Raw genomic sequence first — 16548 nt, forward strand, 5'->3', positions numbered from 1 at the left:
AGAGCCACAGTTGCACTTGAAGATATCGGGGAGATAGCACCATCGCCTGTGATGGAGAGTGCCGGAGCGGCTTTGGGTGTTCCAGCTGCGTTTGCAGCTATGGCTTTACTAGCTGTTTGGTTCTTCTAAATTACATTCTTTTTTTCTTTTTTTTTTTCTGTTTTCCATTACTTGTCGAAATGATTAATGGGATGGAATGCCTAAATTCTTTTATATTGTATTTTGGAATGAGTTTTTAAGGCACTTGGGCTTTGAAGAATGTGAAATCTTTCTATTCTCATTATTTCTGTACTCAAATGTTGGAGACCAGCATTTAAATCTTTTTACCCCCACCAAATTAGGAAGGAAATATGTTTTCCAAAAATACCATAACAAATCATACTTCTAAAATGATGGACATTATCCTACTGCAGAATAAGCACATATATATATTTTGTCGGGGTACCTCTCCAAGGCAGGGCTTGGGACCCATCCCTACAGAGTAAACCCCGGTCCCGTGTACCGAGCTGGAAAATTTCTCTACACAAAACTAGTTAAATCGTTGACTTTTCACCATAGGGTTTGGCCCCAAAGCATTATTTGCACTCATGAGGTGTTGAATCTTGAACTTTAAAGGGAGTGATACCCAAGACCAAGACCTTCACCACTTGGGACAACGCCTTGGGGTTAGAATAAGCATATATTAAAACTAAAAGAAAGAGAGAAATAGACAAAAATCATACGGGTTATTTTTAAATTATTTAATGGATAAAGTATTGTAGCTATTTCATCCAATCTTTTGCCTTACGATCTGATCGTTACAGTATAAGATGATATATAATTAAGGTATGTTGAGGACAAGGAGTCTCTTTAAGGATTCCGATGAAAAACTTCTCCACAACTTTATATGCAACGACCATTATGCATGGAGAAACTTTAGATGATAAACATTCTAAGAGAACAGACAAGGTCTTTTATGCAACTATTTGTCCTTAAAACCAACCCTCGGAAAGCGAAGAATGAGAGCTAAAAAAAAATCTAAATGGTTCATATTCCTAATCTCGTTTGCCTTGCTATTGCTGTTGCTCTTCTTAGTCATTTTGCTTTCACAGAATGTACTATTCGCTATGACTCAGTTTACTTTCTTATACAGAAGCAACCTTTAGGGGAAGCCAAATAATGGATTTCTACACTTTGAATTCTTGTCTGAAGCATCTTATTAAGACCACAAAGGAATTCACCTCAAGTGAATCTAGTATACACGTTGCGAATTCAAATTAATTTTTCGTTTCTGAGCACAACTTCAGACACGAAAAATAAGTGAGGAATAAACAATAGGTTTAAAGTGAACGCCACACCAAAAATAACCAACTCTCACTTTCTAGGACCCAATTAAGATTCATTCTAGTGCTTTAAGGCAACTGCCTATTGAACAGGATTGAGTGTATATTAAACATTTTTCTAGTTTGCTAGGCATATTCTTTCATCAAAGTTCAATAAGCTCGAGAGTATAATAGCAAACATATATCTGCCGGAAGAAAGAAAGAAGTCAGAAAAAGTACTCTGCCTATGTCGTGTTCTGAGATTCAACTTTGAAGTCACCGCTGCTTAATGGACCTAAAAAGATCTTCATATGAACGCTTAGGAGCATCAGCTCGGGAAACTATCTCTACAACCTTATAAGATGCTTCAGGATGGACTAATGCCTCAACAGCAACTTCTGCAACCTGATCTCTGGATATGGTACCTTCATAAAGAGTGTCCTACAAAGAAGGGGAGAAAGCGAGAGAGAGAGCAAAGAAAAGAAACAACTGAGTTCTTAGTATTTGACATGGTAGATTTTTTTTTATAAGCAATGTATTTGAACGCCTGGTAGAGAAAATGTTGAAGTTTAGCAAAGTACTCTTTCATTTACCTCTGGCTCCATTAAAATATTTCCTGCCGGGGGTTCATTTCTCAGCCCACCAGGCCTTATTATAGTGTAGTTTATACCCGATTTCCTGATATATTGTTCAGCCTGAAGCTTTGCAATTAAGGTAAGTCCAAAAACATTGAGAAAGATGTAAGCTGGATTCAGTATCTGTCCCATTGCAGCTCCATTGACTAAAATGGAACTGATAAGTATGAATCTGTTGACACCTAGTTTACGGCACGCTTCAACAAGGTTTACAGTGCCAAAATTATCAACCTGCAACATCATATTTTTCAGACAATAATACTCATATTACAAAAGAGCACCAGAAAAGAAACAGGGCATATGCAACACAAGGACCATCACCAAAGGCTCATGAAAGACTTCACAAAAATGTACAAATGACGGTTGAATTCTTAGATTCCTATTCTATATTCACATAGGCTTAGCTCAGAACCCCCACAGCTTGACCACTATCTTATTAATCTACTAGTCAACTGAATCAATAAAATGAACTTAGATTCCTTTGTGTTCTACCCTTTATCTACTTGGACAAAATACAAGTGCCTTTGTCAGCATTGTTTGGGATAACACTGGATCTAATCGGATACAAAAATCTTTCAGTAAACTGTGATGCCGGTGAAGAAACTAAAATATCTATGCAGTTCAAACTCAACATGAAAGCAGAAAGTAACACACGAAATATTATTAGCCTATCGGTCCATGATTAGTGACAACAATATAGTGTCATACAAGCTAAGTAAAAAATTAATTCTTTCTTTTAGGTATTTTGAATGAGAATTTAAAATTGAGGTGAATAAGTGGGTTGAACGTCCGTGGGTTGAATGAGGCAAAAAAGCGGCTTCACATAAAAAACTTGTTGCGAGAATGGAGGGTGGATATAGTTTGTTTACAAGAAACTAAATTGAAAAGTGTTTCTCGAAGTCTAATACGTAGTATTTGGAGTTGCATTTATGCGGATTGGATTTATCTAGCCTCGAATGGGGCTTCGGGTGGAATCATGGTGATGTGGGATAAAAGAGTTGTGGAGAAAATTGAGGAATTTGTGGGGGAGTATACAGTAGCATGTTCTTTTAAGAGCGTGGCAGATAACTTGTGTGGGCTTTTGCAGGTTTATACGGTCCAAATGTAGACAACGATAGATGTTTCTTATGGGAGGAACTCGCTGGGCTACATAGCTGGTGGGAGCTTCCTTGGTGTATAGGAGGGGATTTTAACGTAATCAGATTTCCTAGTGAACGATCGGGAGAGAGTAGGCTATGCCCATCAATGACAAAGTTCTCAGACTGTATCTTTGATTTGAACTTGCTGGATATTTCTCTGCTAGGGGGCTCCTTCACTTGGTCGAATAATCAGACATGGTCACGGCTAGACAGATTCCTAATTTCACCGGAATGGGAGGTGCACTATCCGGAAGTGTGCCAAAAGAGGCTGCCACATCTTTGCTCGGACCATTTTCCTATTATGTTGGATTGTGGTGGCATTCGAAGCGGGAGTCGATACTTTAAGTTTGAAAACATGTGGTTGAAAAGTGAAGGCTTTGTGGATAGGGTTAGGCAATGGTGGTCTTCTTAGCAATTACATGGTAATCCCTCATACATCCTAACTTGTAAGCTAAAAGCTTTGAAAAATGACCTTAAGCTTTGGAATTCACAATCCTTTGGAGATATTGGGGAGCAAAAAAAATCTATGGTGGAGGAATTACAACAGTTTGAGCAGTTATTGGAGGCTAGAGCCCTTACATCAGATGAGATATTGTGCAAGTCAGAAGTGGTTGCAGAATTAGAAAAAATACTATCACTAGAGGAAATTTCTTGGCGCCAGACGTCGAGAGTTTTGTGGCTGAAGGAAGGGGACCGGAGTACTAAGTTCTTTCATAGAGTTGCTAACTCTCATAGAAGAACTAATACCATTGATATGCTAAACATTAATGGTATGAAATGTAAGGAGGCCCCTATGATTCGTGACCATGTGGTGGACTTCTATGAGCAACTGTTAACAGAGCGTGTGGGATGGAGGCCAAAGCTGGATGGTCTTGTTTTTTACACTATTAGGCCTCAGGAAGCCTCTTGGTTAGAGAGGCCTTTTGAGGAGAGGGAAGTGTATGATGTAGTCAGACGTATGAGTAAAGATAAAGCTCCTGGTCTAAATGGTTTCTCAATGGGTTTCTTCCAATCTTGCTGGGAGGTGGTGAAAGTGGACATTATAAATGTGTTTCAGGAAGTATTCTTGGTTGGAAAGTTTGAGAAAAGCCATAATGCTAGTTTTATAGCGTTGATTCCAAAGAAGACGGGAGCGGTGGAGGTAAAGGATTTTCGACCCATTAGCCTTGTGAATGGGGTGTATAAAATTATATCCAAGGTCCTTACTAACAAACTGGGGGCGGTTTTGAGCAAGATTATTTCGAAACCACAAAATGCATTTGTTAAGGGGCGGCAAATTTTGGATTCAGTCCTTATAGCGAATGAGGGCCTGGACAGGAGATTAAAGACTGGCTTCACAGATATTATTTGTAAGTTAAATATGGAAAAAGCATATGACCATGTCAATTGGGACTTCCTGCTGTATTGGTTGGGGAGGTGTGGCTTCAGGCTTAGGTGGCGTAATTGGATTAGTTGGTGCATATCCACAGCCAGATACTCAGTATTGATTAAAGGCTGCCCTACCGGTTTCTTCCGTAGCTCTCGAGGTCTAAGGCAAGGAGATCCGTCCCCACTTCTCTTTGTTTTTATTATGGAGGCCTCGAGTAGGATGACATCGGCGGCGGTTATGCACGGGTTTGTGACTGGATTTACGATTGGTGATCCCAATAGGGGTATTATTACTTTGTCTCATTTACTTTTTGCAGATGATACACTCATATTCTGTGAGACGGATCAAAACCAGTTGAGGGCTTTGAAGGCTTTGTTACTATGCTTTGAAGCAACGTCAGGCTTGAAAGTGAACTTTGACAAGTCAGAGTTAGTGCCAGTGGGGAACGTGAGTAATACTAGGCAGTTAGCTAGTATTCTTGGATGTAAGGTAGCCTCTCTTCCGATCACCTATCTAGGATTGCCGTTGGGGGCTGCAGCAAGGGCCTCATCCATATGGGATTCAGTCATAGAGAAGATAGGACGGAAATTGACAGGGTGGAAAAAATTGTACTTGTCGAAAGGTGGCCGTTTGACTCTTATCAAGAGTATCCTTTCTAACCTACCTACATACTTTTTATCTTTGTTTCAGTTGTCCGCCAGGGTAGCGGCTCAGATTGATAAACTGTACCGTGACTTCTTATGGGGTGGGCTAGGGGATGAATTCAAATTTCACCTGGTCAGCTGGGATAAGGTGTGTACACCAATCTCGTTTGGTGGTTTGGGTATCAAAAACCTGAGAATTTTCAATCAGGCCCTGCTTGGGAAGTGGTTATGGAGGTATAATAACGAGACAGAAGCCTTATGGAAGCTGGTGATTGACTGTAAATATGGAAGCATGTGGGGGGGATGGTGTACTGAAGAGATGTACGGGCCTAGAGGTGTGGGAGTTCGGAAACACATTAGGAAGGGGTGGGGGGATTTTAGTAGCCTTTCTAAATTGGTGTTGGGGAGGGGTTCTCACATTAAGTTTTGGAAGGACATATGGTGTGGAAATGAGGCCCTAAAGGACACATTTCCAGCTATTTTTCAATTGGCATGTAACCAGGAAGTTTCAATAGAGGACCTTATGCTTCTAACAAGGGACCAAGTTCAGTGGAATGTCACATTTAATAGATCGGCGCAAGACTGGGAAGTGGACACCTTTGAGGCGTTTTTCAGCTTACTTTATTCCATGAAGCCGAATGGACAGCAAGTCGATAGGCTGTGGTGGACGCCTACGGGTAAGGGCATTTTCTAAGTTCGATCCTTTTATAAGTCCCTTTTCCAAGTTGCCAAAATCCCGTTCCCATGGAGGAGAATCTGGAGAAATAAGGCGCATCTGAAAGCGATCTTCTTTACTTGGACAGCAGCGTTAGGGAAGATTTTGACTATCGACAATCTGAGGAAGCGCCGTTTAGTCATTCTAGACTAGTGTTGCATGTGCAAGAGAGCTGGCGAGACAGTGGATCACCTTTTGCTACACTGTGTGACTACTAGAGCCTTGTGGGTTGAAGTATTTAGCCGGATAGAGTTAGCCGTTGTTATGCCTGCAACGGTGGTAGATCTATTGGCCAGCTGGACACTTTCGAGAGGGGCGCAACAAATCAAGGCGGTGTGGAATATGATCCTGATTTGTATTATGTGGTGTATATGACAAGAGCGCAATGATCGGACTTTCGAAAACAAATAGTGGTCTTTAGAGGAATTTAGAACATTTTTTTTCCGTACTTTATTTCTATGGGCCATTGCTTTAGATTTTAATGGCCTGAATTTTCATGACTTTCTAGTTTCTCTTACTTCGACCTAGATAGGTCTTATCTCTTGTATACCAACTAGGCTTTGCCTATCTTTATTAATATATCTTTGATTACTTATCAAAAATAAAAAGAATGAGAATTTACAAGAGCTGTTTATAATTTAACATAGACGAGCAGCTTCCATATGATTACAGATAAGTTGGGCATTAATATGAACAATGGATCAATGTACTGCGGAATTGGCTACAAAAATTCATATGAGGATAGATATATAAGTTGAATAGGCACAAAATGGACTGACCTTCCATGGAGCAAACAAATCCCACCCCGGCCGAAAGCCAGTTGCACATATCACAGCTTCTGAATCATCACCAATAGCTTCTGATAGCTTCTCTGAACCCTCCGTTACATCCGCTTTCACCTGAAAAACAGAAAACCCATAACACGTATCTCGAGAAACTTAGACAAACTCAATAAAAATAAAAATAAAAACCAGTTAAATTTTCATACAGACAGTATGGGCTCGTTTGTTTTCAGAGATGAAATGAGATGAGATGAGTTGAGATTAAAGTTAAAAAGTTGAATAAAATATTGTTAGAATATATTTTTTAATATTATTGTTGTTTTGAGATTTGAAAAAATTGAATTGTTTATTTTATTTTATGTGGAGATTTGAAAAAGTTGTAATGATGAGATGAGATGAGATGTTTTTAAAAAACAAACAAGGCCTAAGTCTTGCACTTCAAACATCCGAGAAAACTAACAATTTGAAGGGCCGGGTTGTCATGGGAAAGCATATTTTTGGCCTTTTCCAAGTCACGAACCCCGGCTTTAACCTGAAAACCCTTTGCCAGCAGCTGCTCGACAATTCTCTTCCCAGTACTTCCGGTTGCTCCAGCAACAAAGATTTTCTTCTTTACAATCTCATTGGCTCCTGAATTCTCTGCCACTTCTTCTGTAATCTCACTTCCTTCCATCTAACAGAAATGGTTGGCACGCATAGCAATATTGTCAAGTTATGAGAAGCAATAGTCTATTTTTCTGTGAACCCATTTTATCCCACCGTTTGGAAACTGAGAAACCATAGGAAAATAAAACGAGAGAAAAAAAAAAAAAAACCCAATACCAAAAATTTCTTTTACTTTTCCTAGACAATCAAAGAGCGGATTGCTGTCTTTGCGTGCGTGCGTGCGTGCGTGCGTTACCTTTGTGGAACAGAGGATGGAGAGAGGCTTGGACTTGGGGATGGTGAAGAAGGGAAGGGAAGAGAGGAGTTTGTTGGAGTGTGGAGTCCAGAGACAGAGAGGTGAGGTCCTGAGAATCAGAGGAGAAATAGTGGCCATTGCTATCTCTGAGCTTTCTCATTACATGTTCAGAACCAAGGCAAACCCCGCCACTGATTTCTTTCTCAATCCACTAATAGCCTCTCTCTCTCCGCCACGTGCTCAACCCTTCTATTACCCTCCGACTTCTCGTCTCTTAACGCTTCTAATTAGATATCACGAAACGACATTTGCAACTATTAAGTAAACGTTAAAAATAAAAAAATAAAAAAAATTAAAATTAAAATGACTCATACAATCTTCAAATAAGAACTACAGTCTATATAATTATATTTAAAAAAATTCAAATTTTAATAATATCTTTTTTAAAATTATATTTTTTCTCTTTTTATCTTCATTCATCAATAGAACTACACACATTGATTAGACCCTATTGAAATTGAGAGATGAGATAAGTTGAAATAATTTATGAATATTAATAAAATTTGTGAATTAAAATTTGTGAATAATATAGTGAGATGAGGTGAGATCAACTCTCATTCAAACCGGCTCAAATTCAGCTATTGGCAATAGAGTACGAAGACCTGCCTCAATTTCAGCTAAAATGGAAACAAGTTGATATGATGTTCCAAAATATTCATCCGAAATAATTTCCTTGTAATTTTCACTTTCATAGCGATTCTTCTACCATCAGAATTTCATCCATCTCCATTCATTCATTCTTCTCCAAATTTCTCCGGTTCACGCATAATGACAATGATCTTACATTATACACGCACACAGAGAGAGAGAGAGAGAGAGAGAGAGAGAGAGATTAATAACAATGTTCGGATATGTAATCCATATACAAGTCATTGAGTATGTTATTGATCTGTCTTGATGAGCATGGACCACAAACGACACAGCAGAGTTTATATCTAAATTAAAAATGACATGCAATCATGCTCAACTGTGTTCTTTGGTCACCAACAATGACTCACGCACACACACGGGTATATTAAATGCCCTAAGAACACAAAATTAAATGCTTCCATTCCATAAGAGAATTGCCAAAATTCCGTAAACAACGAAAACAGTACCAAAAGAACAAAGACCTGTAGTAATCAGCTCAAGTCTTACATGAGGGCAAAGTTAAGATACATTTTAATCAGCTCCATGACCACCATCGATATCAGCCGCTGTATCCAAAGAGAGAACACTAAGCTGGGCTTCAAATATTTAGCAACTATCTGCACCTGGTCGGAAGCTGTCCCTGTCAGCCCATTTTGTGAACCTCTCTAGTCATCTACATTCCGATCAATGAGCCAGAAAGATGGTAAGAATCATGTCATAAAGCAAAAGGCCTTCGACAATCTCTCCCTCTCCCTCTTCTATCCATGACACAATTTAAAACTGAAAATAGATGGAATAGTTCCAAGTAAAGATGTCACAAAGTAATCGGAGCTAGAATTCAACTCATAACTATCACTAAATTAACAACTACAAGTGGCACAAGCATGACGTTGACTCCAGAAAGTGTAAGCGCCTCACTAACAAACAAGCAAACTCCTGAAAAGCAAGACTCATCTCCTACAAGAAATCCAGAATGGCCGGATGATCAAGGTTTGAATGCAGAAAAGGCCACGACTGAGTTGTGTCCACCGAATCCAAATGAATTTGAAATGGCTGAAATCATACGACATTGATGAGTAATTAAATCTTGGATGCTGGGCATCACAAGCAATTGCAAATGAAAATGGCGTGGTGTACAATGGGCATCTTACCAACATTCACTTCATGCTGCTGCTTTTTATTTGCGACGGTGTCGAAGTCAACTGAAGGCTCTGGATTCTGCGTCCATTGAAGAGAACATGTCACTCATCATAATAACATTATCCTAATCTTTAAAAAACTGATTAAATTGAAACTTAATTACTACTTTATTTAGTCTAAAAAAATAGACCAAAAGAAAGTAAAAATTCAAAACCATAAGATTCGAGTTTACTTTAAAAAATATATAAAAAATCAACTCTCATGTGATTGTGGTCTGTACCATGGCTCCCAACAGCAAAGACACATAATTTGTTTTTTTTTTTTTTTTTTTTTAATTGGCATCAAAAACACATAATTTGTAATGTTAGGTAATAATATTAAAAATAAAATAAAACCTCAGCCCAATTAGTTGTCTGCAGTGACTAGTGGAGAATAATGTTCACAACTTCCTGTTACATTCAGTGCTATATGATGGCATTAACCATATATTCCATCTCCATCACTTATTCCCAGTCTAATATCTAAGATGAAATAATAGGATCAATTGAACAAATCGGTATAAGAATCAAAACTGGCTAATGTTATGAAGTGTACTGTATGTGTGCTTCACAAGTTTTCTTTCTTTCTTCCCCCCCTTTTTTTTTTTTAAATAGGAATCTGTGTTACACTAGTTAATTCTAATTTGCATTCTACAAAGCAAGTGTCAACTAGAAAGTAGCACATACAAATTGATTTATGGTAGGATGCAGCCATCCAGTGGTTATGGCTTTCACAGTCGCGATGGCTTCCAAACCTCCAGCGGCACCAAGGCAATGTCCGATCATTGACTACAACAGAATGAAGACAAGAACAAAACAAGATGAGACAAGTGGAACCAGGATACCTAGTTTTTTTTTTTTTTTTTTTTGGGGGGGGGGGGACTAAAAAAATTTTTTAATGAGGGGGCAAAAGTCAATGTTTAGAGTCTACTTTATAAAACAAACCTTAAAAATATGAAATTTAAAGTGAGTTTGTCAAATACCTAGTTCTACCACTGCATATGACCGGCTTAAATTTGAAAGAAGAGAAAGTAAAGCATTCACTTGGGGAAAGATTACCTTAGTGGCATTAATTTTGATCTCTGAAGTATTCTTGAAAACCTTTTTTACAGCATTTATCTCAGCCAGGTCACCAGCAAGAGTGGAAGTTGCATGCGCATTTATGTAATTAACCTGGAAAATGGGGAAAAACTATTTTAATTCTCCTTCTTTAGTTTATTTACTAGTACTGTCATTCAGAAATAATTGTAGCCACAGATATTAATTACAGGCCAAACATTGATTTTTATAAAAAAATTAATTTACAAACCCAGCACTTAATATTATCTGTCCATTCCACCTCATTCACCAGATATGACTGGAAATAATTGGTTCCTGACAGTAACAGCCCAATCTCTCAGACTTACAAAATTGACAGCCCTTTACAGCACTTAACCATCACCTCAACAGAACAAAACTTTAGAGCCTTTCTCTTGGTTCATCTACAAAGATGTTTTACACCATTGTACTCTATCTATGGCCATCCTCATGCCACTTCAAAGCAATACTGTTCCTTCCTGGGTTCCCTTCTCCATGCAACACCGTCAGTTTAATTTATATTAACTCACTAAAGCACTAACGAATTATTAGTTCTAGTCACGGAGACCAAACTTTAACAATCTAAATTTCTGACAATGGTGCTTATTTTCTCACAGATGGATGTGTTTTAAGTCCTTTCTGCCTTGCCACCACCTTTTTCCAACATGTTTATTTAGACTGCTCACTTCACAGACATGTTTCCTGACTGTCCGGCATCCTCTACTGGTTCACCGCAGAGGACTTGCAGTCTTCTAAAAATGTCAATGAATTTCTACTTTGAATCATTACACATGCACCAATCATAATCTTCTCCAAAAGCATCCCTACACTTCATCTATCCTCTTTTAGCCTATGGCAACATCAGAGTCAGGTCCTCACAGGCCCAATAGTCAAACCAAAGTAACTCAAATGGTCACTCCTGAGTATTAACTAGTCCATAAACATCACTCTCAAAAACCCCTAATACCTAAAAATAGAGCACCATACAGTAAAAAGATTGCCTACAAGGGAAAAATGACAATACCTCCTCAGGTGACACGCCGGCATCTTCAAGGCTGCTCTCAATGCATGAAGACACACCAAGTCCATCTGCTCTTGGATCAGTCATATGATGAGCATCACAGTTAACAGCACCTCCCAAGTACTCAGCAATAATTGGTGCACCTCGCTTCATTGCATGTTCTAAGCTCTCCATTATCTGTAATGGAAATCTCAGTCTTACACTAATAATCATATCAATTCATGAAGCAAAATTACATGTCATTACAACCATAACACTTAAAACTGTTCAAAGAGAGACTGGAACTCATACAAAGCAAGCTTATTGACATTTAATCAAACAAGCAAACTGTTCAAAGCTGAGGAAAAAATACACATGTAACTTCTAATTGGAAACTCATAGAGCAGGCCATCGTCTACACTAATTACCAAGGAGGCCCTGTAATTATTTTTCTGATTACACCTTTGTCTGTTACAAATTTTATAGAAACGACCAAATCACAATGGTTGGTTGGCATTCCAAAACTCCATTGGATTCCTGTATAGGTTAAGTATGAAAGCAGACCCAAAAGGTGAAAGTAGTCAACTAGTCAATGTAACTTTGGCCTTTTGTTATTTATGTCAAGCAAGCTTACATCCTTTTTACACAACTAACATAAAAAGAGGTAGGCTTACCAATACTCCAGCTCCTTCACCCATGACAAAACCATCTCGATCTTTGTCCCATGGCCTTGAAGCAGTCTTTGGATCATCATTTCTCTGAGATAAGGCTCTGCATGCAACAAAACCCCCTAGTCCAATGGGAATAACAGCAGCTTCAGTCCCACCAGCAATCATCAAATCAGCCTCACCCCGACGGATGTGATTTGCAGCAGCATAGAAGCAATAATTGGAGGTTGCACAAGCCGTTGAGATTGAGTAATTTGGACCCATGAAGCCTATATCAATTGCAAGCAATGCAGAACCCATGTTCGTTATAGCATAGGGAATGAAAAAAGGGGTTATTTTCCTGTAACCTTTCTCTATTAAAGACTTAACACCCTCGGAAAAGACTGTAAGACCACCCATCCCAGTTCCCACAAGCACACCAGCCCGCTCCTTATCAATCTGCAGCAGAAATCAGCAATCACAGTGAGTCAAGCACATAGCTGAAACTAAAAAGAAGAAAAAAAAAGAAAGGGAACACACTGAATTAAGCTTGTATGATGCATAAAGAATAATCTTCTAGACACAAGGGTGAATGCTTGATAAAAATAAAATAAACAAAGAAAGAAAAAGAAATGGCATTGTATCAAAGACTTCCATTATACAGACATTCAATTAAAGATGAAACATTTGATGTGCTCGAATAGAATATTTTACCAGCATAATCACAATTTTTTTATCAGTAAATAAAAATTTTATTCATGAGAAATAGGCATAGCCCAAGTACATGGGACATATACAAGAGCAACACCTCAGCATGATTGACTAGAGATACAGGAAGTTCATGAACATTCAGACCATTGAAATCTGTTATAATCGACCAATGGAGTGAAGTGTTAAAAAAGGATACTCTACGCTCATCCATCGATCGCTTGTGATGTTCAAAGCTTTCAACATAAGGAAAAACGTATCTCACCATTTTCATCATTTCATATATAGAGTAAAAGAAGCATGAATAAAACTTCTTGATTACCTATAAAAAAATATATATAGAAAGAGTAAAAGAAGCAACAGACTGTTATCTATAGACATGACACAGAATCGCTGTTTTTTTTTTTTTTTGACAAGTCAGAATCGCTGTTCTTATGGACTACCAATATCCTAAAACTCCTATCCCCTTGGAAGGCTTGAAAGGTCAATCAAGTGACACGATTGTCCTTGTTATATAAGATGCAAACCACTAAATTTTGGGGAGGGAGTTATGTTGTAGGTTTCCTAACTTCCAACATCTTCAAGAGGCGAGCAAACAAACATAGGACTTTTGAGGAAAGAAAAAATTAGGCAAGCTACAAAATTGATTTAAATCTCCAATCTAGAAAAACTTATCCCAACTATCTACTATATTTTTTTATTTTTTATTTTTTTGACATCCTATCTACTATAAAATTGATGCCACATTTAGTTAGTTGGAAAATGATAAACCTACAATTAGTATACAACTATTTTACCACTCTACTTAAAATGAAGGGTAACTATGTAAAATTGAAATTATTTTTAAATTATGTGTCATAATTACATTGGTTGGTTTAAAATGAGTTGTAAGATAATTGTAAAAGAGTTTTAGGTGTATCATTACCCTCTGCAGTTACATTTGAAAATAGCTTTTTTTATAAGACATTTGAAATTAGGTCTTTTTTTTTTTTTTTTTTTATAGGTAATCATAGAAATGTTATTAATAGAAAAAGGCAAAGCCCAGGTACACATTTGAAATTAGGTTTTAGCAAAGGATAAATGATTTATCCGATCTCAAACATATCAAATGCATGCATACATGTCAACAATTTGGCCATGCGTGACTTGCAGCAAAACCAATATATCATAAAAATTCAAAGCCAATTTTAGTACACATGACAATTTAACCACAATAACCCAAATCAACCATCATGCACCACAATTGAATCAAACACATATAACTATGGTATTGAGTAGACTAAAATTTGGAGACGAGAATAGTGGACCTTGGAAAGTTTATCGCTGCCAAGATCGGCATGCTCGAGAGCCTTCTTCCCAGCGACAATGCAGTATCGAAGGCAATCGTCGAGGCGCCTGTCATTCTTTCCATCAATGTATCCCTCGGAGCTGAACCCACGGATCTGGCCTGCGAACCGGGTGGGGAACTTGGAGGCGTCGAACCGGTCGATGGGACCGATCCCGCTCTCGGCTGCAAGCAGCTTGTTGTAATACTCATCGACGTCGTTTCCGAACACGGATACCAATCCCGTCCCCGTGATCACGACCCGCTTCTTGGGGTCCTTCTCGCGTTTCGGCGTCGAAACGACGGGACGGGACGAGGCCGCAATGAAGGGGAGGCGGCGCCTGGCGATGAAATGGAAATGAGAGGAGCTATTCTTGCGGAGTGGGCCGAGCGGCGAAGGGCAAAGGGTTGGGGATTGAAGGGCTTGCATGGCGGCCTGAGAGGTGGAATAGAGAGTGGGTGGCGAAGAGTGACGACGAATGACGATGATAACTATGCGCTTGTGAAGACGAAGCGAGTTTCTCGAGTGCTCGGAAGTCCCGTCTTTATTAGTGGATTCTGGGAAGTGATTTATTAAATTAAATATTTGCAGGGAATATTATTTTTAAATTTACAAAAAATTGATGTGTAATTATTTTTGCGTGTTTTTTTGAAAATTTATTAATATAATTGATTATATTATTTTTTTAATATAAAATAACTATTTTGACCAATTACATCAATAAAATATATAAAAAATACGTAAAAATAAATGTATATAATAAAACTCTTTTATTTAATATAGTACTTTTGGTGCACAATATTCAAAAGAACAAACAAAAAAAAGATTTTATGGTTTTGTTTTGGGTGAGTTTGGTGCAACTATAAGATTTCAACTTAGATTATGCCAATGTTAGGAGTTAAGAGTTTTATAATCAAAATTAATATTTTTATGAAATATCATTTCATGTAAAACAATTTGTAAGATTGGAGAGAATTAACTTTCATAATCCCAACTCTTTACTACTTACATAACGTGGTCTTCATTTCTTTTTTGTCAAAATTTTAAGTTTCTTTAAGAATGTAAATAATTAAATCTTAAAATCTATTTCTTATTATTAATTTAAAGTTTTTGGACAAATAATAATTTTACATAATATTAAAATACATATCATAAGTTCGAATCTCGATTCTTCACTTTGCTTCATTAACAAAATATTTCATATATCAAACCCATTTATCGAAAAGAGAGAAAAATATTAAGAATATATAAGTTGTAAGAAGTCTAAAATGGTTTTGAATCTTTTGATACCTTTTGTCACAACTCAATAAATGTTAAACATATTAGTAAAAAAACAACAAAAGTGATACTCATGCTAGGCTTGCAACTTGACTTGGTACAATCGGGTTTATGCCCGACTCGACCCGAACGAGCTTGTTGAAGGCGCCAAACCGACCCAATCCGATATGAACAAAATAAAATCGGATCAAACCTGTACAACCCGATTGAAAATTAAAAATAAAAATAAAAATGTTTCCTGCACTTCGATTTACAAAATCTCTGTGTGATTTGAATCTCAGATCTACAATCATCCTCAAATGATCTGAATCTCAAATCTACAATCATTCTCAAATTCAAGAAAAAACCTAAAAAATACTTGCAAAATGGAAGATCCACTTGCAGAAGAAAAACGAATGAAAAATAAAAATAAAAAGAGAAAAAGGGAAACGAAAACATTACCATCGCCATCATCAACGTGCGGCGTTTGGAGTTTCTCAAAACTCATCCCTAATCTTCACTTCGTAGCTTCAACAGAACCTCTCGCCCACTCTTCTCCGCAATGCCCAGTGACCCACTCCCATCTCTCATTCCTCAAGAGGCCATAACAAACGTCAAACACACTCAGTAACCTCTCTCTCTCTCTCTCTGCCTGTGTGTGCGCGCACGCATCCTTGCACCTCTGCCCATCCTTGCGGAGAACGAAGACGAGAGCTTCAACTTGGTCAACAAAATGGCTGAAGTAACCACTCTAGCCCGCAATGAACGAAGACGAAGGCTTCAATTTGCTTTGCCATGCCGTTGAGTCTAAGGGAATATTTGCAGAGTATCCAAAATTGAGGTGAATGGTGTAGCCCTTGTGAACTTTTCACAGTAATAAAAAAAAAATTATTGTCTTTTCTTTATTACATTGTATCCTTTTTTAAGCCATGTTTCTCACAATTTTATCGGACGGGTTGACACTGAGACAAAAAAACTTGTTCCTAGTTGGGTTGGAGACTCGATCAGATAACAATATGATAAAGTCAGGTCGGGTCGATTCACTTTAATCGAATCCACCGGGTTATCGGTTGTTTTGCACAGGCCTACTCAATACCATACAAAGATGTCAAGAGCCTATTCTACCTAATATAACTCATTCTGTCTTTCATTTTGAGGGTTGACAAAACTTAATATATAC

At 37.9% G+C, this 16548-nt stretch overlaps 2 protein-coding genes across 2 annotated transcripts; both read right to left on the bottom strand.

The window, feature by feature from the left end:
• Positions 1-1343: 1343 nt before the first annotated feature.
• Positions 1344-7697, bottom strand: LOC109013085 (uncharacterized protein At2g34460, chloroplastic). Its single transcript, XM_018995037.2, has 5 exons — positions 7487-7697; positions 7046-7258; positions 6583-6702; positions 1895-2167; positions 1344-1742 (listed from the first exon to the last, which is right to left on the bottom strand). The coding sequence occupies exons 1-5, from the start codon at positions 7622-7624 to the stop codon at positions 1578-1580; spliced, it is 909 nt and encodes a 302-aa protein (XP_018850582.1). The 5' UTR covers positions 7625-7697; the 3' UTR covers positions 1344-1577.
• An 878-nt stretch (positions 7698-8575) lies between these two features.
• On the bottom strand, positions 8576-14671 carry LOC109013084 (3-oxoacyl-[acyl-carrier-protein] synthase I, chloroplastic-like). Its single transcript, XM_035688628.1, has 7 exons — positions 14094-14671; positions 12106-12537; positions 11456-11629; positions 10414-10527; positions 10042-10143; positions 9328-9394; positions 8576-9229 (listed from the first exon to the last, which is right to left on the bottom strand). Exons 1-7 carry the CDS (start codon positions 14538-14540, stop codon positions 9162-9164), a joined length of 1404 nt encoding a protein of 467 aa, XP_035544521.1. The 5' UTR covers positions 14541-14671; the 3' UTR covers positions 8576-9161.
• Between the last annotated feature and the right edge of the window lie 1877 nt (positions 14672-16548).

Source organism: Juglans regia, chromosome 3, assembly GCF_001411555.2.
Source record: "Juglans regia cultivar Chandler chromosome 3, Walnut 2.0, whole genome shotgun sequence".
Taxonomy (NCBI): Eukaryota; Viridiplantae; Streptophyta; class Magnoliopsida; order Fagales; family Juglandaceae; genus Juglans; species Juglans regia.